Source organism: Psammomys obesus, unplaced genomic scaffold, assembly GCF_907164565.1.
Source record: "Psammomys obesus unplaced genomic scaffold, mPsaObe1.curated_primary_1811, whole genome shotgun sequence".
NCBI lineage: Eukaryota > Metazoa > Chordata > Mammalia > Rodentia > Muridae > Psammomys > Psammomys obesus.
The window spans coordinates 14210804-14230855 of NW_026589732.1; the positions used below are offsets into that span (position 1 = coordinate 14210804).

The following is a 20052-nucleotide window of genomic DNA, read 5'->3' on the forward strand; positions in this document are numbered from 1 at the left end:
TGTGGAGCTAATCAGAATCTATGTGTTCTATCTATTGTTTTTATTCAAAACTTATTTGAGTCCCCTCTGTTGTTCTTTTTTTCTTTGTTGGGGGGTTGGCTAATATTGAAAAATAAGTGAGGGTTCATTTCTTTTTTTTTAATTTTATTAATTATACTTTATTCACTTTGTATCCCCTCATAAGTCCCTCCCTCCTCCCCTCCCAATCCCATCCTCCCTCCCTTTTCTTCACGCATGCCCCTCCCCAAGTCCACTGATAAGGGAGGTCTTCCTCTCCTTCCTTCTGATCTTAGTCTATCAGATCACATCCAGAGTAGCTGCGTTGTCATCTTCTGTGGCCTGGTAAGACTGCTCTCCCCTCAGGGGGAGGTGATCAAAGAGCAGGCTTATCAAATTGTGTCTGAGGCAGTCCCTCTTCCCATTACTATGTAACCCACTTGGACACTAAACTGCCATGGATTACATCTGTGCAGGGGTTCTAGGTTATCTCCATGCCTAGTACTTGGTTGGAGTATGAGTCTCTGGAAAGACACCTGTGTTCAAATTTTCTGGTTCTGTTGCTCTCCTTGTGGGGTTCCTGTCCTCTCCAGATCTTACTATTTCCCACTTCTTACATAAGAGTCCATGCACTCTGCCCAGAAGTTGGCCATAAGTCTCAACATCTGCTTTGATAGTCTGCAGGGCAGAGCCTTTCAGAGGCCCTCTGTGGCAGGTTCCTAGGTTGTTTCCTGTTTGAGGGTTCACTTCTTTAAGCCATATTAACTATGTTCCAAATATTTGCTAGGGTTTCATTGAGGAAGCAGCAGATTCAGAGAGGAACTGATTATAATTTTTTTTTTTTTATCTCCGAGGCCATCTGTATCAGTTTTCTGTAGTGTCTCTTTTTCAAAAAGATGTTTTGTTTGTGCAATTAAAAGAAAGACACCAATATGTGTTACATTTGATGTTCATGGGTAAAATTAGCTTCATTCAGAGGTTAACACTTGATGTTAGAACCTGAATGAATAACTCTAAGGTCAGAGACATTGTGAGAATGATTTAACTTTTACACAGGAGAGGGTTTTTGGTGTTTTTTTTGTTTGTTTGTTTGTTTGTTTTTGTTTTTTGTGCTGCTCTTATTCATCTCTCATTTCACCAAGATGTAACAAAATGTCAGACCCTTTGGAAACCACGCTGATCTACTTTTCTGTGTTAGTTATTAATCTGATTTTTTGAACTTCAACAACTACAACTCTAAAGTTTTTCTTAGTGCCATCACAGACTGAGTTCCCTAAATGACTTATTTTCTTATTCAAGGCTTTTTTTAATTTTAAATGTCAACTATGAATTCAATGGTTCATTATTGATCCTGCTGAGTAATTAGTAAATGACCAATCCAAACTGAAACTATCTTATGAGACATGACTTTATTTCACTGAATTGTGCTTCATTCTAATGGGTTTATTTCAGAGAACAGACAGTGTTAATTTATGAAGTATCAATTTTTCAGATTTAAACAGTGTAGTGTGATGGATTTCCTTACTTTAAATAGTTTTCAGTTTTGTTTGTTTGTTCAACACAGTGTAGTCTTAGCTGTCCTGGACTCATTTTGTAGATCAGGCTGGCCTCGAACTCACAGAGATCCACCTGCCTCTGCCTCCTGGAGTGCTGGGATTACAGGTGAGCACCACCAATCCTAACTACTTTAAATCTTTTATATAATGGTAAATCTTAAAAACATTTAAAGATTTTTTTAAATTTAATTTTTTAAAAATTAAAAAGATAAAAACTAAAATAGTAAACATCTAAAAACAAAAGTGTAAATTTACATGAGAAACATGATTTAAGTGTTCCATCCTGTTAGTGATAGATAGAGATCTGATGGGAACCATACGAATGCAGCAGTGGTAGAATAACAATATGTTGTGGTGAGGGCAGAATGGATGCAAAGAAATTGCATATGAATGGCTGTGACGGTGTCTACACATGATAAATATTCAGTAAGTATTGTCGGTGAGTTTATGAGTTACCACTTTCCCAGTAAACAAGGGGTGTAACCAAGACAGGAATGTACTAAGCATCCGTGCACTTAGCTAGATATAGTTGCTCTTAAAGCTGCAGACTTTTCCATGGGAGATTGTTCTCATCTGCTATCGGTCACAATGAATGAATTGTTTGGATTATATTAACTTGTGTACAGGAAGTTTGTCTCTACTATAATAACAATCATATCTGTGTATAACATAAACAACAAAAATGCCCAAATTCCTTCAGCTCTTGACCATTCCAAAGCTTTCCACAGCCTTTATCATAGTCTGAGGTTCTGGAAATGGGGAGAATATTCATGTGAAACATCTCAACACAATTGCCAGGAAAGTCTCTCCCTGTTTCTGCGATGCAGATGTGAGCTGTGGTGAGGCAGAATGGATGGATGCAAAGAACTTGCATGACTGGGCTGTGCTGTTCGTGGCTTCTTTCAGGAAATCACAGAGAGACAGCAAAGGCTACTGTGCTCAGTACAGAGGGGAGGTGTGCGACTCGGTCCTGGGGAAAGATGCTCTTGTGTTTTTCAACGCCTCCTACTCCGACCCTGAGGAGGCCCAAGAGCGGCTGATCCACACTGCATGGAATGAACTGAAGGCTGTGAGCCAGTTCTGCAGGCCAGCTGCTGAGGCTCTGCTGTGTAACCACCTCTTCCAAGAGTGCGGCCCCGGAGTGGTACCTACTCCCATGCCCATTTGCAGGTAAAACTTCAAAAATTAACGAGTAAAATACTCTGTTTTTGTTTTTGTTTTTTGTTTTTGTTTTTGTTTTTCCTGTATGCCAATTGTTTTGTTTTTTGTTTTTGTTTTGTTTTGTTTTGTTTTTTTTTGGGGGGGGGAAGGCATTGTTATGAGCAGCGGGTCAGGCAAAATTTGCCATTCACCCAAAAGAAGTGATGAAAAGGACAGAATTTCTCCCATTCACACCATTGATGGCAATCTATGATACTAGTACTCTGAACTTAAAGAAAATGTTTGGCTTGGTCATAAAGGCCCTTGTCCACCACAAAAGAGCCCCGTGATATAGGTGTGCCGATCACACAAACAAAATTCCCTCCTTTGTAGGGACCTAGGACAAGCCGTCATATTCTCTCTCTCTGTATGTGTGTGTGTGTATACTCATGTGTACATGCTACACAAGCAATCTACCACTGGGCCACACCCAAGTCCACATATACTTTATTTTCCCTCTTAAATTTTTTGTCCGTTTATTTTTAGCTCTAACAATCTTAATTTGGAATTACCTAGAGTTCCCTGATGCAATTTGTCCTAGTAGGTTCAGACAAATGTTAACTTTCAAATTCCAATTAGTCCAACCAGTCCTTGCCCCCTCCACTCATGACACGACCTGTCCAAAACCTGAAGGCTTCACACTCAATCATGAATCCGGTCTCGGGGGGGGGAGGGGGGGAGAGGGACTGGTGTTCTCCCGGCGGGACCCTGCTTCTCCAGGAAAGAGCTGGCCAAGGAACTCAAAGTGTTACCTGAAATTGTTGCCGCTGCATTCCAGAGAGCAGGGGAAGCGGAAGCTCAGGGTGTGTTCCTTTCTCAAGCCCTGCCCATCAGCCCCGGGTGATGCCTCATGCCTCTTAGTTCATGTGTTCTTAACATATTGACCTTGTTTCTGTATCTGTAATTTTTTTAAAGGTTTATTTGTTTTATTTTATGTGTATGAATTTTTTCGGCATGCATTTATATGTACCATGTAAATTGCCTGTTGGATCTCCTGGAACTACAGTTACAGATGGTTGTGAGCCACCCTATGGTTGCGGGGAATTGAACTTGGACCTTCTGCAAAGGCAACAAGTACTCCTAACCTGTGGGCTATCTCTCCAACCCTTGTACCTTTATTCTTTAATATGAACTTCAAGAGAGGATATATAGTTGTACTCTTTTTTTTTTTTTTAACTTTTAATTATGTTTCTTATATCTTCTTCTCCCTACGTCACCACAATCCCTTCCAACACCCCAACGCCAGGTAGAGAAAAGGTTAGTGGGAGAGGGGGCACAGTTCTTTTAATTGCTTCCTGCTGGTCAGGATCATCAGGTTCCTAGAAGCCAGTCCAATCCTGGTTTCAGGAGGTCTCCGACTTCTTGTCTCACAACAGCAACGAGGAGCAGAGAGGGGGAAGCAGGAGCAGCCTTGTTCTTTCTCTCTGCTCCACACTCTCAGGGCTCTGGCGGTTATTCTCTCTCCAGAGTTCTCATTTTTAAACTCTCCGCAGCTGGCAAAGAGCCCCTCTCAGAGCCCACAGGAAGCAAATCGTCTGCTGCTGTGGACTCTGAATCAGTCCCACATCCCTCACCTGGGACCAAAACAAAACCATGTTTCTATCTGCAGCAAGATTATGTCAGGGACTTTTACCTAATTCATTCTAGATTTGAAAAAAAAAATGCTAAACAAGATAGCACTTCATTTTACAGTGTAGTACACTTATAGTTCACTTAAGCCAAAAAGGGTCATATGCAATGCTTTTGTAAGCAAAAACACTACTGATAGAGTTTCAAAGACACAAAATTTAAGCCCCACTGCAAATTTGGCTTCAACTTGTCATGATTCATCAAGTATTTCTTGCCTTATGACATTTTAGAGAGTACTGCGTGGCAGTAAAGGAGCTTTTCTGTGCAAAGGAGTGGCTGGCAATGGAAGGGAAGACCCACCAAGGACTCTACAGATCTGGGATGCATCTCCTCCCGGTGCCAGACTGCAGCAAGCTTCCCAGCATGCACGGGTATCCCACAGCCTGCACAAGACTGCCATATTTAGGTAACAAAGAATTCCCTCCAGATTTCAGAACTTGAGAAAATTTTACTGTTTTCAGTCAAATAAGGTGTATACGTAAAGCTCCTAACAATTTTTAGGCTTTCTGGGCTGTTCTAATGTTTTTTTCACTTTGCCCTCTTTCTACATGTAATAGAATCTTAATGCTATTCTAATTGCATAGGTTATCGTAAAGACTCATTTCATTTGTTTTCAAATAAATCAAAGGACACTTGTAGCTGCTTGGATCTTGCTTCATTTCATAGGGGATCTTACAAGTAACATTTCCTGGAATGTGTGTGGGGGAAATGGCTAAGAAACATCTCATAATTTGTCAGAGGAATGACATAAAAGAATAAACCTTTTTCTTAGCCAACCATGCAGATGTTTCAAGCATGCAGAAAATAAGCCACATGTTTGAAAACGCTGATCTCACAAAACACAGCCACTGCATGGTGCTGTATGAATTTCTTCTGTGAGACTGTTACCCTAATGGCTGTTTTCATTTCAAAGCTGCACTCTTCATGTTTAAATGCTATTCTGTCACTCCTTTAAATGCTGAACAGGAAAGTCACGTTTCTTAGAGGTAGTGCACAGAATCTAGGAGCTATATTAACATTTCCTTAAAACCAATTTTTATCCTTTCCCCCTCAGATTATAAAAAAGAAAACATAACAAGTAAGTAATTCCGTTTGTGCTTCTGGTATCTTCTGTGTCTGTAAGTGGCTTCATGCATGTACATTGCCATTACACTTCCCCATAACCAGAACAGAACGTTGTGAGCATCTTCAGAATCTGCACAGGGTCAGAGCTCACCCACTCCTTTTGCTCATAGCCTTTAAGTAGAACACGAAGAATGTGTGACACTTAGTGAATGGAACAAATACTATTTCCTACCTCAAGATGGTTGGCCTCTTTTATACTCAATGTTTGCAAACTCAGCTGAGGTTAGATGTAGCCTTTTGATTCTGCAGTCACAGTTCTGAATTATGTAATTATTTTTGGATGGAAACAAATGCTGTTTTTTTTTTTTTTTTTCTCTATTGAGCTGATTTGTAATCTTCATTTGTGACAAGTCTTTCTACTTTGAAATCAGGTATACTTCCCCACCCCCTTTTTCTTTGCCTTCTTTTAGTCCTTGGGTTTTTATACACAAATTCCATATTAATTATAGAACCACTTGTCATTTGGCACAAGGGGAGAAAAATGAACAGGACAAATGAACAAATAAATCATCTGTAATCCTACTTTTCAAAATATTTTGTTTTAATTGTGAAATTAATCATTCTACTAGTAACAAAGAGAAAAGTTCTTAGTACACTATTGGAATCTCATTTTCTTATTGTGTTTATTAGTAGTAGTTCATTGAGATACAATTTTGATCATGATCATCTCTTCTCAGATCCCCCTCCCTTCCCTACCTACCCAACTTTGAGTCCTATAAAAATGAAACCTTCAAGACTAGTCCCATTGTTTTTATCTGAAGAACTTGAAATTTTCTACCCTTCTTAAAAGATGCTCAGATAGAGTGGGGATTTGGTGGTGATGGGGAGCAAATCCATGGCCAATTCACTGCCAGACAAGCATTCTACATTTGAGCTGCATCCAGAATTATAGTGTTTTTAGACATGGTCTCACTAAGTAGCTCAGGCTGGCCTCAAACTTTCTGGCTTTGATTCTGCAATTCTAGGATTGCAGATGTGTACTTCAGTGGGCTGGCTCAAAATGATCCTTTATTCATTCTACACATTGACATGAGCTGGAAAACTTTAAAAAGTGTGGCTGCCTGGGTCTCCCACATTTAAATTCTGATATATTTGGTGTAGTGTGCAATCATGAAGTTGAGATTCCTTTTAATTTGTTTAAATTGACACATAAAATTGGACATATTCAAGGAGTATTGTGTCATGTTTTAATATCTTGCATTATGTTCAAATCTAGATAAGCCTATCTCCCATCTACCTATTTATCATTTCTTTGAGGTAAAGAGACTCAAAATTCTTTCTCCTAACTCATCTGTAATATAGAATACTATCATCAGAGTGTGGAATAGAATAAGGATTAGTTTTTGGTCTGGTTGGTAGGTGTCTTAAGGTTTTATTCCTGAGAAGCAACATCATAACCATGGCAACTCTTATAAAGGAAAACATTTAATTGGGGCTAGCTTACAGTTTCAGAGATTTTGTCCATTATCATCATGGCAGGAAACATAGTGGCATGCAGGCTGACATGGTGCTGGAGAAGGACTGAAGAGTTCTTCATCTTGATCTGCACACTGGGCATAGCTTGAGCATCAGAGACAGTGACACACCTCCTCCAACCTACTGCAACAAGGCCACACAATTGCAATAAATTAATTTTCAAGGGGGTTGCTACACCAATCTTTGCTTGTAAATATCTATTTGGAATTTTTACCCCACTTCAAACATTTAATTCCCAATAAATAACACAGAGACCTCGTAGATTTATAATGAACCTTAAAGCACTAGAGCTGGGCAGATACCAATCTTCTAAGCTATTTTGCTATTTCCCATCCTTGTACCCCAATATTACTTGCTATAATTGTACAGCCTATGCTGCTTCTGCTCTACCAGGCCAGCCCCTCATGTCCCGATTCATACTTCCCCATGGCTACTTCCTTCCTCTCTGCTTTCTTCTGCTGCTACATCTTCTGCTTTCTCTCTTTCTCCCTATTTCTTCTGTTCTTGTGGTCCTTCTGAGTGCCTAAGCCTGGGAACCTAAGCTCTGCCTACTTCTCTTCTGCCCAGTTATAGGCTGTCCAGCCTTTTTAATTAACCAGTCAGAGATAATTGGGGAGCAAGGTCAACACAACAAAGAGCCAAAGACCGGTGTACATAAGAATTCATCCTGACTGCAACTAGATCTTGGCAGCATCTGAATACACAAAGCACCAGATTAACCCCGAACACACACCTCCTAATAATGCCACACCCTATCTGCCAAGCATTCAAACTCATGAGTCTCTGGAGACCAGTCCTATTCATACCACGACAGTTGCTTTTTTATTGTTTTTGTTGCTTTAGGGTAGCCACTTTTCACTAAGATTTGCAATGTTAAGGGAAATGATTTAAAAAGAGTCATCTGGAGGGCCAGCAAGACAGCTCAAGGGGTAAGGTACTTGCTACCAATCCTGATAAATCAGTCCCTGGGACCCACATGAAGAAGGAGAGAAATAACTCCTGCAAGTTGAAATACTGAGTGTCACAAAGTAGCTACTGATATTAATTTCCTTGTCTTTAGAAAACAATTTATAAGATAGTTGATACATCTGAGAAAATTAGCTTTAAATGTTTTAAGAGGATCATTTTGTCTGCACATACGTGGGTTATATCTTCTCTCTGAGTTAAAAGCAAGTTGTCTCTATGGTTTTATAGTGGGTTAGTAATCTAACAAAGAAAGTGCCCTTATGACTCACAGCAACTTGTGTTCTATGGAATATATCAAGCCTCAAATAGTCCTAGTTTTATGATTTTTTTTAAAAAGATCTTATTACATTTATTTACTCTGTGTGTGTATGCGCTCATGTGAGTGTGTGTATGTGTGTGTGTGTGTGTGTGTGTGTGTGCATGTGTGCATGTCAGAGGATAACTTGTGAGAGTCAGTTCTACTATATGGATCCTTGGAATCAAATTCAGGCTCGGGGATAAATGCCTTTAGCCACAGAGCCATCTTGCTGGCCCTGTTTTGTGGTTTCTTAAGAAATTCCAAATATCATTCCTAGTTCATTTTAAGGGACAATGGAGGAATTTTTTTTTTAAATCATTCTTTATTTTTGTATTGTTTTCTAATTGCTCAAATGCAGGAACTAGAGTTTCAGTAGTTTCTGGGTTTGTTTTAGTTTAAAATCATCTTTTGCTGAATTAAAATAACTCCTTGAACACGTTGTGACTTTGTTATATTTACATTACTCTGTGCTAAGCATACACATGTCTCTTTTGTGGGATTGCACATGCCTTCCAGGCACACTCATCAGTGAGCCTACCTTCTGTTTCAAAGCTTCTGAAGAAAGAGGCAATGTGTCTTATTCTGGTAAAGGAGAGCTGCGTACCATCAATCCTCTTGTCTCTTCAGGTACCTAAAGAAAATGACTGTTTGCCCCAATCCTGAAAAACTGATTAATATACACAATCTCTCTTATGCTTCCCAACAGCCCTATGAAAGTAGGTACCATGAACATGCTCTGTTCTACATCTTAGTCAATGTGAGAAACAGGTCAACAGACTAGCCACTCATGACCTATCTAGTGTGTGTTAAGCCAGTAATCAAGCCCCAGCCTGATCCTGGCTTCATCATCAATGTCTGATTTTTAAACTCTTATAGCTTATGCTTCTCATCTTCTTTTTTAATTCAAGACATCACATAAAAAGCTTACCTGATTATTGTAACAGATTCATTCTAAAAGAGATGCCAATGGCTTTTCACATTCCATTACGAGTTCTTGAGGTGCTCCACTGGCAAAAAAAAATATTTCTAATTTTAACTTATTCAGACAACTTGACAATCTTTTAATCACCATTTACATAATATATGGCTTGCTTCTAAAATTCCATTTCCATAATGGTCATCTACTATTTGGCCACAAATGAAGTCAGAGAAGGAAGGAGGGAAGAAAGGAAGGAAAGAAGGAGGAAGAGAGAGTTTTGTAATGTGTTACAATTTAATCATTTGAAATGCTGATTGGGCCCATCTTGTGGGGATGGGGAAACCAGAAACTCAGAAACAGAGTTGGGAGTGATTTTAATAGTTCTTTCACCTAAATTTTCCCACAGGGAGACTCTCTTCTGCATTGTCTATGCAAGCATTTGCTTTCTCAACTAAAATTCAATCCATTAATTGTGAGAACATTTTGGCCATGTTGAACTAAACTTGGTTCATTATAGCTTTGAATAGCTGATATTTTCCATTCCTTTGGTGCACCCTTTGTAGCACAAAGTTTAAAAATATTTGGAGACATGAGTTTTGTCCCCTTGTAGTTTCTTCCTCTTTACATTAAACATTCCCAGTTTCCAACTTTTTCTTTTGTGAGCTGAGTTCCAAAGGTCTTGCCTTCATGTCTATCCTATGCCATCAGTAAGGAGGATGGAGGAATGTTCAGAACTGAATGCAGTTCTGAATAGATCATGATATGACAAGAATAAGAATGCAGTCATTTTCTGTGATGAAGTCTTGCTCATTCATTAGTGTAGAATGAAGTCATGCTCACTGCCTAATTGTCTCTCTTTAGGGGCTTGGCAAAGTGACTCAAATAGCTGAGTGTTTTTTGCACAAGGATGTGAGTTCAACCCCCATCACACTTGTAAAAGAGAGGTGTGATGGTGTACACCTGTAATCCCAGTGCTCCATAGCCAGAGTCAGGGAGATTCCTAGGACTCAGTTTTTACTTATTTTGAGCTGGTTATGTTACCATGGTTCTACAAAAGTCAGATCCCAGCTTTCCATTTCCATTCCTCATTCTGCCCCCTTTAGAATCTCCAGTGAGTCCCCAGAATACTTTTATCTTGTTCTCTGTTTCACCAGCATTATTGTTTTTTTTTTTCTTTGAAGAATGACTCTCTTTTGAGTCTTATTTAGAGAATTAGACAAAGTTCCCAGTCATGTCATCATTATCTATTTAAGTTTGGAAGTACATTTTGTATTATTGCTCTTTATTCTTACCTTAAAGTCTCTTTCAGATTCAGTTGGTCTTTAGTTAAGAGACGTTTTGTGTATTTTCTCATAAGAGGTCTTGAGAGTGAATCCCTGAGGGGGCGAGTATCATCCAATAGTCTTATCCTACGTAAATAAGTGAGGTGAAATAGCAAAATACGAAGATTTTTGAGTGACTCTGTATGTCTTTAACTAGACCGCAGCTGTAATTGAATCATTTCTAGCTTCTCGTTTGGAAAATGAGATAGTTTAATTTGTCTGGCTATTTTCCTTGTATTTGTTTTTTTTTTTTTCTGTCTAGACAGAAGCTTTTAGATTTTCTCTTTATCTGTAATGTGTGTGTGTATGTGTGTGTGTGTGTATGTGTGTGTTAGGAATCCTACCCAACGGTGTGCAGCAGACATCTCTCTCTGATTCCTTAGGAGTTCATGCTAGGAGCTTGAGATCAGCCATAATGGGAATGATGATTATGGAAGTCTGGGTTGCAGCTAAGACATCTTTCTAATGCACAAAGTTGACCACTACTGCACTTAAAACCCTCCTGTGGTTTTCTCCACTTGCTGCGGGGCAAAAGCCAAATAACCCCCCTTGGCATGTAAGACCTTCTTATGATCCAAAGCTGCAGTCTGTCTTACCTGTAGATATACCCATCTGCAACGATGAAACTGTCAGGTGTCCTTTTGGAGCCGCACCACAGCAGCTTGGTTCTGACCCAGTACAAGCTATTTCTCCTTTGTAAAAACATTATCTTCCCACCCTCATTGCACTCAGCTCTTGTAATGCTTCCCCCTCCCTTGTGGTCATCTTGTCTTGGGCCTATTAAGTTACAGTAACAAAACACAATAGAGGGAGCAGCTTGCAAGCCATGAAAATCTGTTTCTCAGAGTTCTGGAAGTTATCTGTCCAGGATAAAGGCATAGGTGTATTTGGTGTCGGGTGAGGACCATACATGTGGCTGCCGTACATATAACTTCAGATATCGCTGTCTTCTCACTGTAATTGCACACGACAGAAAGGAGGCCTCTCAGATCTCTTTGATAAGGGTATAAATCACAGATTGCTCTTCTAAAGACACAAGTGTTGAGACTATAGCAGCTTTCTACTACGGTTGCCTCTTCACTATTTATAACTAACTTAAATTTACATTAGAAGAGCCGCCCAGCATGCCCAAGCCTGTGCTGTCACTGCTCCTACAGCTCCTGGCTATCCTCTACCACTGTTAGAACATCCTCCTGCATTTTGTCACTAGCAATCTGCTTATGGATTGGTTCCTCCTTGACAAGTTAGTCCACGATGCTCCTGATCCCTAAAAAAGCTTTAATAATAATCAATGGATTAGTGTAGAATGAGTGAATACTTGGTTACCATAAGGAAAAGATAAAGATATGAAATATATTAATGAAAAATTAAGGATAAAAGGGGTATTTAATGGAAATCTGATTCGGTCATTTGACTCTGGAGAGGTGATTGATATGGCCCAGGAGAAAACCCAGTCAACTTCTTCTTGTGAGCAACAATCAAAGACTCCAAATACAAGTGTCCAGAAAGGAAGAAGAGTTTGAATTCATACAGCAGAACTACTGGTCAAACAATGGAAATTCTTGCATTTAAAATATAAATCTTCCAGAGTGATCATGAATTTTTTAAGAACATCTCATTAAAATCTATTTTATAATAATTATGTATATATGTTATGTACGCATGTAGGGTGGGTGGTTTGCATATGTATGTGTGTATGTATGTATATGTGGGTAGGTACACCTCTGTACCTATGTGGAGACCAAACATTCCTTTATCAATATCCACCTTATATATAGTTTTTGAGACAAGGACATGTCTGTTGGTTATATGGGCCAGCAGGTGAGCTCTGGGACTAAGCTGTCTGTGCCCTGTCCCCTGCACTGGGGTACAAGTGCATGCCACCATACTCTACTTTTCACTTGGGTTCTGGAGATACAAACTCCCATCCTCATTTTTGAGTACCACAAGCTTTATCCGCTGACTCAATTTTCTGATATTTTTTGAGAAAAAAATTACCAATATACTTCCTGATTATATCACATCAACTTCGCAAATTATATTTTCACACTTATTATATACAATATGAACAGCTCTGTAAAATCTGGGTATAAAAATAAACATTGATCTACATCTCTTAATAATGATTCCTACTGTATTTAGAATGGGAGGTTAGCTGAATCTTTTTAATTTTTTAATTTCTTTCTTCACAATTTATTCATTATATATCTCAATTGAAGCCTCCTCCCTCAACTCCCCCCAGTCTTACCCTCCCTCCCTCTCCTCCCCATCCCCTTCCCCTAGTCCACTGAAAGGGGGAGCTCTCCCTTTCAGTCTCATCAAGACTGTCTGGATCCTCTTCCCTGGCGGCCTGGCAAGGAAGAATGATCAAAGAGCAGTCAACTGAGTTCATGATAGCTGACTCTTTTAAAGTTTCTTTCAGATTGAAAAGACTCGGGGTGACTGTGGACCAGCATTAGAACCTGGGAAGTCTCAGCTCACCACTGCTGTGCCTTGATAAGGCAAGCTGTCAGCAATATCATGCAGATGTTTTATTAAATATCTTCTGTATTAAATATCTTCCTGTCCCATATGTCTTCCTAAGTCACAGTAGTGACCACATTTGACCTCTACAGTTCAAAACACTTGCTTAGCTAGTGGGGGTCAGGGTTATTCACTATGTTCACTCCTAGACTAGAAGTCATACATAAACACCCCTTACAACCTGTACTTTCATGAGTGTTGTGTTTCAAACCTTGGACACGTGCTGTATTAAAGGTTTTCTTTTGTTCAGCTAGCAGTGTTGAGCTGTCCCTACTCCAAGCTAAAGAGGCAGACACAGGCCCTGTTTATACAGGTCCATCACTTTAAAAATGGCCTTTTCCAAATGCCATTGGCTCCTACTGGAATAAAGATTTTTCTTTTGTGTGTGTGTGTGTGTGTGTGTGTGTGTGTGTGTGTTTTAATATCTTCCTGCTTGTGAAACCTGTATTCTCTTACTCTGTTGGGGATCAGTTAGCAATTGCTCAGTCAGGCACTTCTAAATCTCTGTCAGATAACTGGTGTGTGTCTTTTCCTTTTAAAAATCTGTGTTTCAGTTTAGCACTGTAGATTCCTTAAAGGGTTAAAAGAATGTTCTCTAAATGGGACATATTATGATACTGGAATTTTACCTCCCCCAAGTCTCAAAGAGCATGTTTGTCATTATACAATGGTTTTTAAAAGCAATTTCTAGTTTACGGTTCTACTCATGTATATTTCTTATTCAAATTTGGTAACTACTGTGTTCCTATGATTTTCCCTAAGACTTTAGTGTGATTGCATAATTATGTACTATGCACTTTACTGATCTGTGAGTATATGGAGATAACATTTCTTTCTTAATTGCTACATTTGTGGCTTTCTTGTCTTTCCCAATTAAAATTCCACTCATCAAACCATGTTCTAAATATTTAAAAGACTAGAAATTTTACTCATCTTTGTCATTTGTGGTATGTGTGGTCTCACTTAGTAACCTCTGCTTGCATATGTGTATCGTGTCCTGTTTTCTTTTGTTCTCAAGAGTTACTTTTGCTTGTCTAAAGTTTCATATTCCATTCATCCTTCCTTGTGTCTAACGGAAGATAAAACCATGAGTTTATCAATGAATACAATTTTAGCCAAATTTCAAACATACCATTACATGTAATAATGTAATAATGTGATGTAATAATATCATTACAAACTATTTTTTTTTCTGGCGACATAATTTTTTAACCAGTAGAGTTAAACAGATCTTTCTTTTGCTTCATAGTCCTGTTGGATTTTATTTAATCTCTCACTGTATGCATGCTGGTGAGTGAACAGAGCTTTGTAATGTATGCTTTGGGAATTTATTGAGGTTTACCTCTGTGGCCTGGCATTAGCCACATTGTCAGTGTTTCCCAGATATGATAATAATCTTCTCTCTTTTTAGGCTACAAAGTTGATTCTTAATGACAAGACTCTTTTTGTCATGTATAAAACTTCTGTTTCCATGGTTTTTTTTCCTGTACTTACTCTACAAAAAATATATATGTATATCAAGCTATGTGTAATAAGGTTGTTTAACTATGTCCACTGTGGACTTGCATGCTGCCAGCAGAGCGACAGAAGGGTGGCAAATGCTGATTTCCAGCATAAATGCAGATTTTACTTGCTTTTAAATGTCACTGGCCTTTTACATAGGACTTTCATAAGAGTTCAAGTTTTAAATTAATGGTTTTCTGTTCATTTATATTTCAATGGTTTCATTTTTCATCATCTTTTTTGGTTATTTTTATTATTTGTAAACCTACCACACACACACACACACACACACACACACACACACACACACACACACAAGCTCATCTCAGACATTCTCATTTCAACTTCAGTCTCATTATATGAAAACATTTTACTGTATAATTTTCTGAGCTCTGTCACTCACAGATAGTGAATAAGCAGCCTGGGACTTGCATTTCTTTTAGGAAAGCATATTTCTTCTCCAAGTCTCCTCCTCTTTGCAAGTGAACCTTATTGGATTATTAATATAAGGCTTTATAAATAGATAACCAGGAGAAGCTGATACACTGCCATATTATTAATAATGTGGTAGTGAGAGCTTCAATACAAAAACTAATTTTTAAAGGTTCCAAAATCAACACAAAGAACTATTGTTTGTTTGCAGCATTCCCATCAATAGTGTCCTCCAAGCCGAGTGTGGACATTCCAAATTTGCCCTCCTCCACTTCTTCCTTCGCTGTCTCACCTGCGTACTCCATGACTGTCATCATCTTCATCATGTCCAGCTTTGCCGTTTTTGCTCTTCTTACCATTGCTACTCTTTATTGCTGCCGAAGAAGGAAAGAGTGGAAAAATAAGAAAAGGTGAGAATGGAGTTGAAGCCAATCGCATGAAGTCATGCCCTATAACCCTTATACTCAGTTTTGTAGTTGGGGAGGAGAGGTGTCTCATCACACCACCACTATCTTGCTGGTGTCCACACCCTGGCTTTAAAATTAGACACCGCTACTTTGAACTTTAAACAGGTCACATGTACCAAAGTCAGTGTTTATAACAGATACAACTTAAGTAATCATTTGGATGGAAATGGCAACTTCTGTATCCCATCTTCTCCCATTGCTGCTGCTGATATAGATAGTGACAAAATGTGTCTATTGACTAGAGCACAAGCAACAGACTTTATCATTTTCAAGCCCAAGAGTTTCCCGCTGTCTTAGTATTTCCAGCTCTATGTATTTCTGAGTATCTTCAAGGTTCGAGGTCTAAGTGCAAAGGCCATTCTTGATCTCGCCTCTCTCACCTGCAGAGAGTCAACAGCGGTGACCCTCACCACATTGCCTTCTGAGCTCCTGCTGGATAGGCTCCATCCCAACCCCATGTACCAGAGGATGCCACTCCTTCTGAATCCCAAGCTGCTCAGCCTGGAGTATCCCAGGAATAACATTGAGTATGTCAGAGACATCGGAGAGGGAGCGTTTGGAAGGGTCTTTCAAGCAAGGTAAAGTTAACTATGGAAAAAAAAAAAACTCTGCTGAAATTCACTATGTTTTAAAAGTTACCAGATTATTAGACTGATCTACTGTGAACGAAAGTTATTATCAAGTTATTTAGCACATCATTTATTTGTACTGAAAGCTATTTTTTTAAACTTTGCATGTGTTGGTATTTTGCCCGAATGTAGGTCTGAATTTATGTCTGTCTGTCTGTCTGTCTGTCTGTATGTGGGGGCAGTGTCCTCAGAAACCAGAGGAGGGCATTGGATCCCCTAAAACTGGAGTTACAGTTGGGTATAAGCCACTATTTAGATCCTTTGGAAATGTGGTTAGTGGTCCAAGCCATCTCTCTACCCATACATGCTTTATTGTAAATCTTAATGTTTCCTTTTTACTAGAAAGTAGCATACCTAGAAAGAATGTGGTTTGTGGAAGTTAAATTCTTAATTTATAGGAAATCCAATAATCATCTTACAAAAACATTCATTAATCCAACCATATTTCATTTCTAGAAAATAATTTTCCATACATTCAGCCATAATTTCTTACATTGCATTGATAATAATCCCTATGTACTTGTTTTTAATTTTTCTGTTGTCATTATGTACTTCATTTAAAGTTCCCTTTGAATTAGTGTTTAAGAACTCAGTTTCACTTCTATAGACATTAAATAGACATTCATGAAACAATGGGAAACTGTAAAAATTAAAAAATCAGTTCAGGAAAGAGGTGTATCACGGCCAATCATAGCTCTTTTTTTTTTTTTTTTTTTTTTTTTTTTTTTTTTTTTACTTTGTTTGAAATGGGATAAAATACCCACTCTGTGTGGACACAGATCCTCAGACACAGAGTTGGGCAATAGGGCTTGGATTTATTCATCAGTTGTCAGTTCTGTCCTTGAGCAAATACAGCCCTATTTCCACTTAAAGTAGCCTTGAAATTGAAGTTACATTTAAAATGAAAAGTCTCCCATGCTTACCTCGAGACTGACAAGATGTCACTTTAGGATATAGGAGGGACACAAAAGCAGACAGCCATAGTCTCCATCCTCAAGAAATTTAGATTCCTGCTAACCAGTAGGGGATTACTAGTTGGTACATAATGGATTGTTAAACATAACCTACGTTAAGAATAATTAGTGATTTTTTTTTTTTTATTTGGCACCAAGAAATTTAAGCATGGCTTACTGTTGTCATCTTCCTTCGCATTTGCAGCTCTGGAAAGGCTGCATAAGTGTGTGTGGGTATGTTAATAGGAGTAAATACAACCACAGCAGTGTAAATGTCCCCATCTTTGGTTTATCTCTCAGGGCTCCAGGCTTACTTCCTCATGAACCTTTCACTATGGTGGCTGTGAAGATGCTCAAGGAGGAAGCTTCAGCAGACATGCAAGCCGACTTTCAGAGGGAGGCAGCCCTCATGGCGGAATTTGACAACCCCAACATTGTGAAGCTCTTAGGTATGAAAATATAGGTGAAAAAAAATTGTTCCTCAGCAAAGAGCTTTTCTTCTTTTGTATTTTAGTTATTTATCCTTTTGCCTTACTCTCTGATCCATGTGATATGTCTCTCCCTTTCCTAGTTTAGCCTTTTCACCTACTTCCCCAAATTCCTTCTACCCAGATTTCAGGGCACACACACATACACACGCACGCACGCACGCACGCGTTCGCGCTCGCGCTCGCGCATACACACACACTATTTTTTCTTGAGAGCAATATATTGTCTTGAGCTTTCTAATGCAGGAATTCTCTCAAAACCAATGTAACTAGTGCACCAACATTATAGACACCTGAGGATTCAGGTAAGTGATTGTTGACAAGACCCAAAGAAGATTGTAGGAGGCACTGGAAAGTATGACCAACATTTGATTTCCTCTTTAATGTATACACTGTCTGCTAAAATCTCTTGGATTACAAAAATAACCAGAAAAGGCCCTATTTCTTATTTCTCTTTTTTCTTTCAAACTGAGACTTTTAATTTTCCCTGGGAAAAAAAATCTGACAATTTATTTTTATTTTGAGGTGAAATTATGCCCATCAGATTTAACAATACAAGCTTCTACATTTATTTCTCATATAGATTAATATGTTAAGGTTTTTCAAATGCTTTCCTGACACTGTGTGTAAAACTCTTTGTATATGAAAACTGCTTTTTTTTTTAATAGAATGAACATCAATGATAAAATCTAAATTTCAAAGCATTTTACCATAGCCACCTAAGAACTTCCCTTAAGAACCTTGGATTCTTTGTATTGTTCTTCCTAAACACAGTAGATCTTCCTTCTCATTCTTCAGAGACCTAAATAGAATGATTGCATCGCACATCCCCAGCACATACTCATTCCTTAATCCACTGACCATATGTTACAGGAAGTCTGAGTGACTTAAAGAAACAGAGGGCACAGTCTCTCCATTCCACGAGACAAAACATTGGGGGAGCATGTCTAATACACTGAATGGGTATGAGATCAGGCGGTAGTATATGTGGAAATATAACCGAGGGAACATTTAAGAATCAAGGGGTCAGGAATTGTGACAACCTGGAAAGAGAAGAAATACACCGAACCTTTCCAGGTACTGGGGATGTTTAAGCAAAGAAGTGGTGGTGTGGGGGGGGGGGAAGGGAAGTGGGATCACACTGTCCATAATAAACAGGACCCCATCTTTTCTGGTCTGATCTTCTGTTTCGGAGTGCTCTTTCCTTGCTGAAAGACTCAGTCTAACCGAGATATTATTTTGATTGCAGGGGTGTGTGCAGTAGGGAAGCCAATGTGTCTGCTCTTTGAGTACATGGCCTATGGCGACCTCAATGAGTTCCTTCGAAGCATGTCTCCTCACAGCGTATGCAGCCTCAGCAACACTGATCTGTCCACAGGGGCCCAGGTGTCCAGCCCCGGTCCTCCACCCTTGTCCTGTGCAGAACAGCTCTGCATTGCTAGGCAGGTGGCAGCCGGCATGGCCTACCTGTCAGAGCGCAAGTTTGTCCACCGGGACTTAGCTACCAGAAACTGCCTGGTGGGGGAAAACATGGTAGTAAAAATTGCAGACTTTGGCCTTTCCAGGAACATCTACTCCGCAGACTATTACAAAGCTAATGAAAACGACGCCATACCTATTCGTTGGATGCCGCCTGAGTCCATCTTCTATAACCGCTACACCACAGAGTCAGATGTGTGGGCCTATGGAGTGGTCCTCTGGGAGATCTTCTCATATGGATTGCAACCTTATTATGGAATGGCCCACGAGGAGGTCATCTACTATGTGAGAGATGGCAACATCCTCTCCTGCCCTGAGAACTGCCCGTTGGAACTGTACAATCTCATGCGCCTGTGTTGGAGTAAACTGCCTGCGGATAGACCCAGCTTCTGCAGTATTCACCGGATCCTGCAGCGCATGTGTGAAAGAGCAGAGGGAATGGTGGGTGTCTAAGGTTGGCCACACTCAAACAACACCAGGTAGGCTCTTTTCAGACTGTGAGCTGGAGGAATCATACAGCAGAGGCCGCGTAAGACCAGATGGGAAACAGTACGAAGGAGACACCACGAGCCGTTTGCTTGTTCGCCGGGAGAAACGAATTGTGAGGAACCCACAGGGTTAAAGGTCACATTGAAATAGGTAGTTGGAGACAAAGGCTGAGAAGACAGCAGGTTCCACTTTTCCCTCAAAGGAACAGTTCCTAACACACGCTGCATAATAAGAACATCCCTGGTTCTCTTCCTACGTCACCCCTCAGAGTGAAACTGTTGAGTCCAAAACAGGATGGGGGCTTCACTTTTTAATGGAAGACATTGTGTCCATTGCAAAAACAGTCTCTTTAAGTAAAGGACAGAAAACTAAAGACAGGAATGCATTTTTCCACCACTCAAGACACTTGATGGGTTCTTTCTGTTGTTTTACTTCTCTCTTGCATTGAATGTGTAATCACGTATTTGCATTCTGGAGTCGGGTGTCTATTTTACTGATAGGTTTTTAAAGAATAAAAAGTGGAAAACCTGCAAGCTCTTTGCTGACTGCACTTCCTGGCTCCTTTTCTGTCTGCTCTCACCAGAAGTCTTTCCTTGGTGTG

General features: G+C 39.5%; 1 protein-coding gene across 5 annotated transcripts in view; it reads left to right on the forward strand.

Moving 5' to 3' along the window:
• Musk (muscle associated receptor tyrosine kinase) overlaps positions 1 to 19415 on the forward strand; it is a 107668-nt gene extending 88253 nt beyond the window's left edge. For 2 of the 5 annotated variants that reach the window (XM_055605347.1, XM_055605349.1), the window contains 6 exons: positions 2460 to 2723; positions 4613 to 4788; positions 15158 to 15356; positions 15800 to 15991; positions 17296 to 17444; positions 18733 to 19415. In XM_055605347.1, coding sequence (XP_055461322.1) covers positions 2460 to 2723; positions 4613 to 4788; positions 15158 to 15356; positions 15800 to 15991; positions 17296 to 17444; positions 18733 to 19415 — 1663 coding nt within the window. Of the gene's footprint in view, positions 1 to 2459; positions 2724 to 4612; positions 4789 to 5436; positions 5461 to 15157; positions 15357 to 15799; positions 15992 to 17295; positions 17445 to 18732 lie in introns of all 5 variants that reach the window. The other 3 variants (XM_055605350.1, XM_055605351.1, XM_055605348.1) reach the window with 2 other exon arrangements.
• Positions 19416 to 20052: the final 637 nt, after the last annotated feature.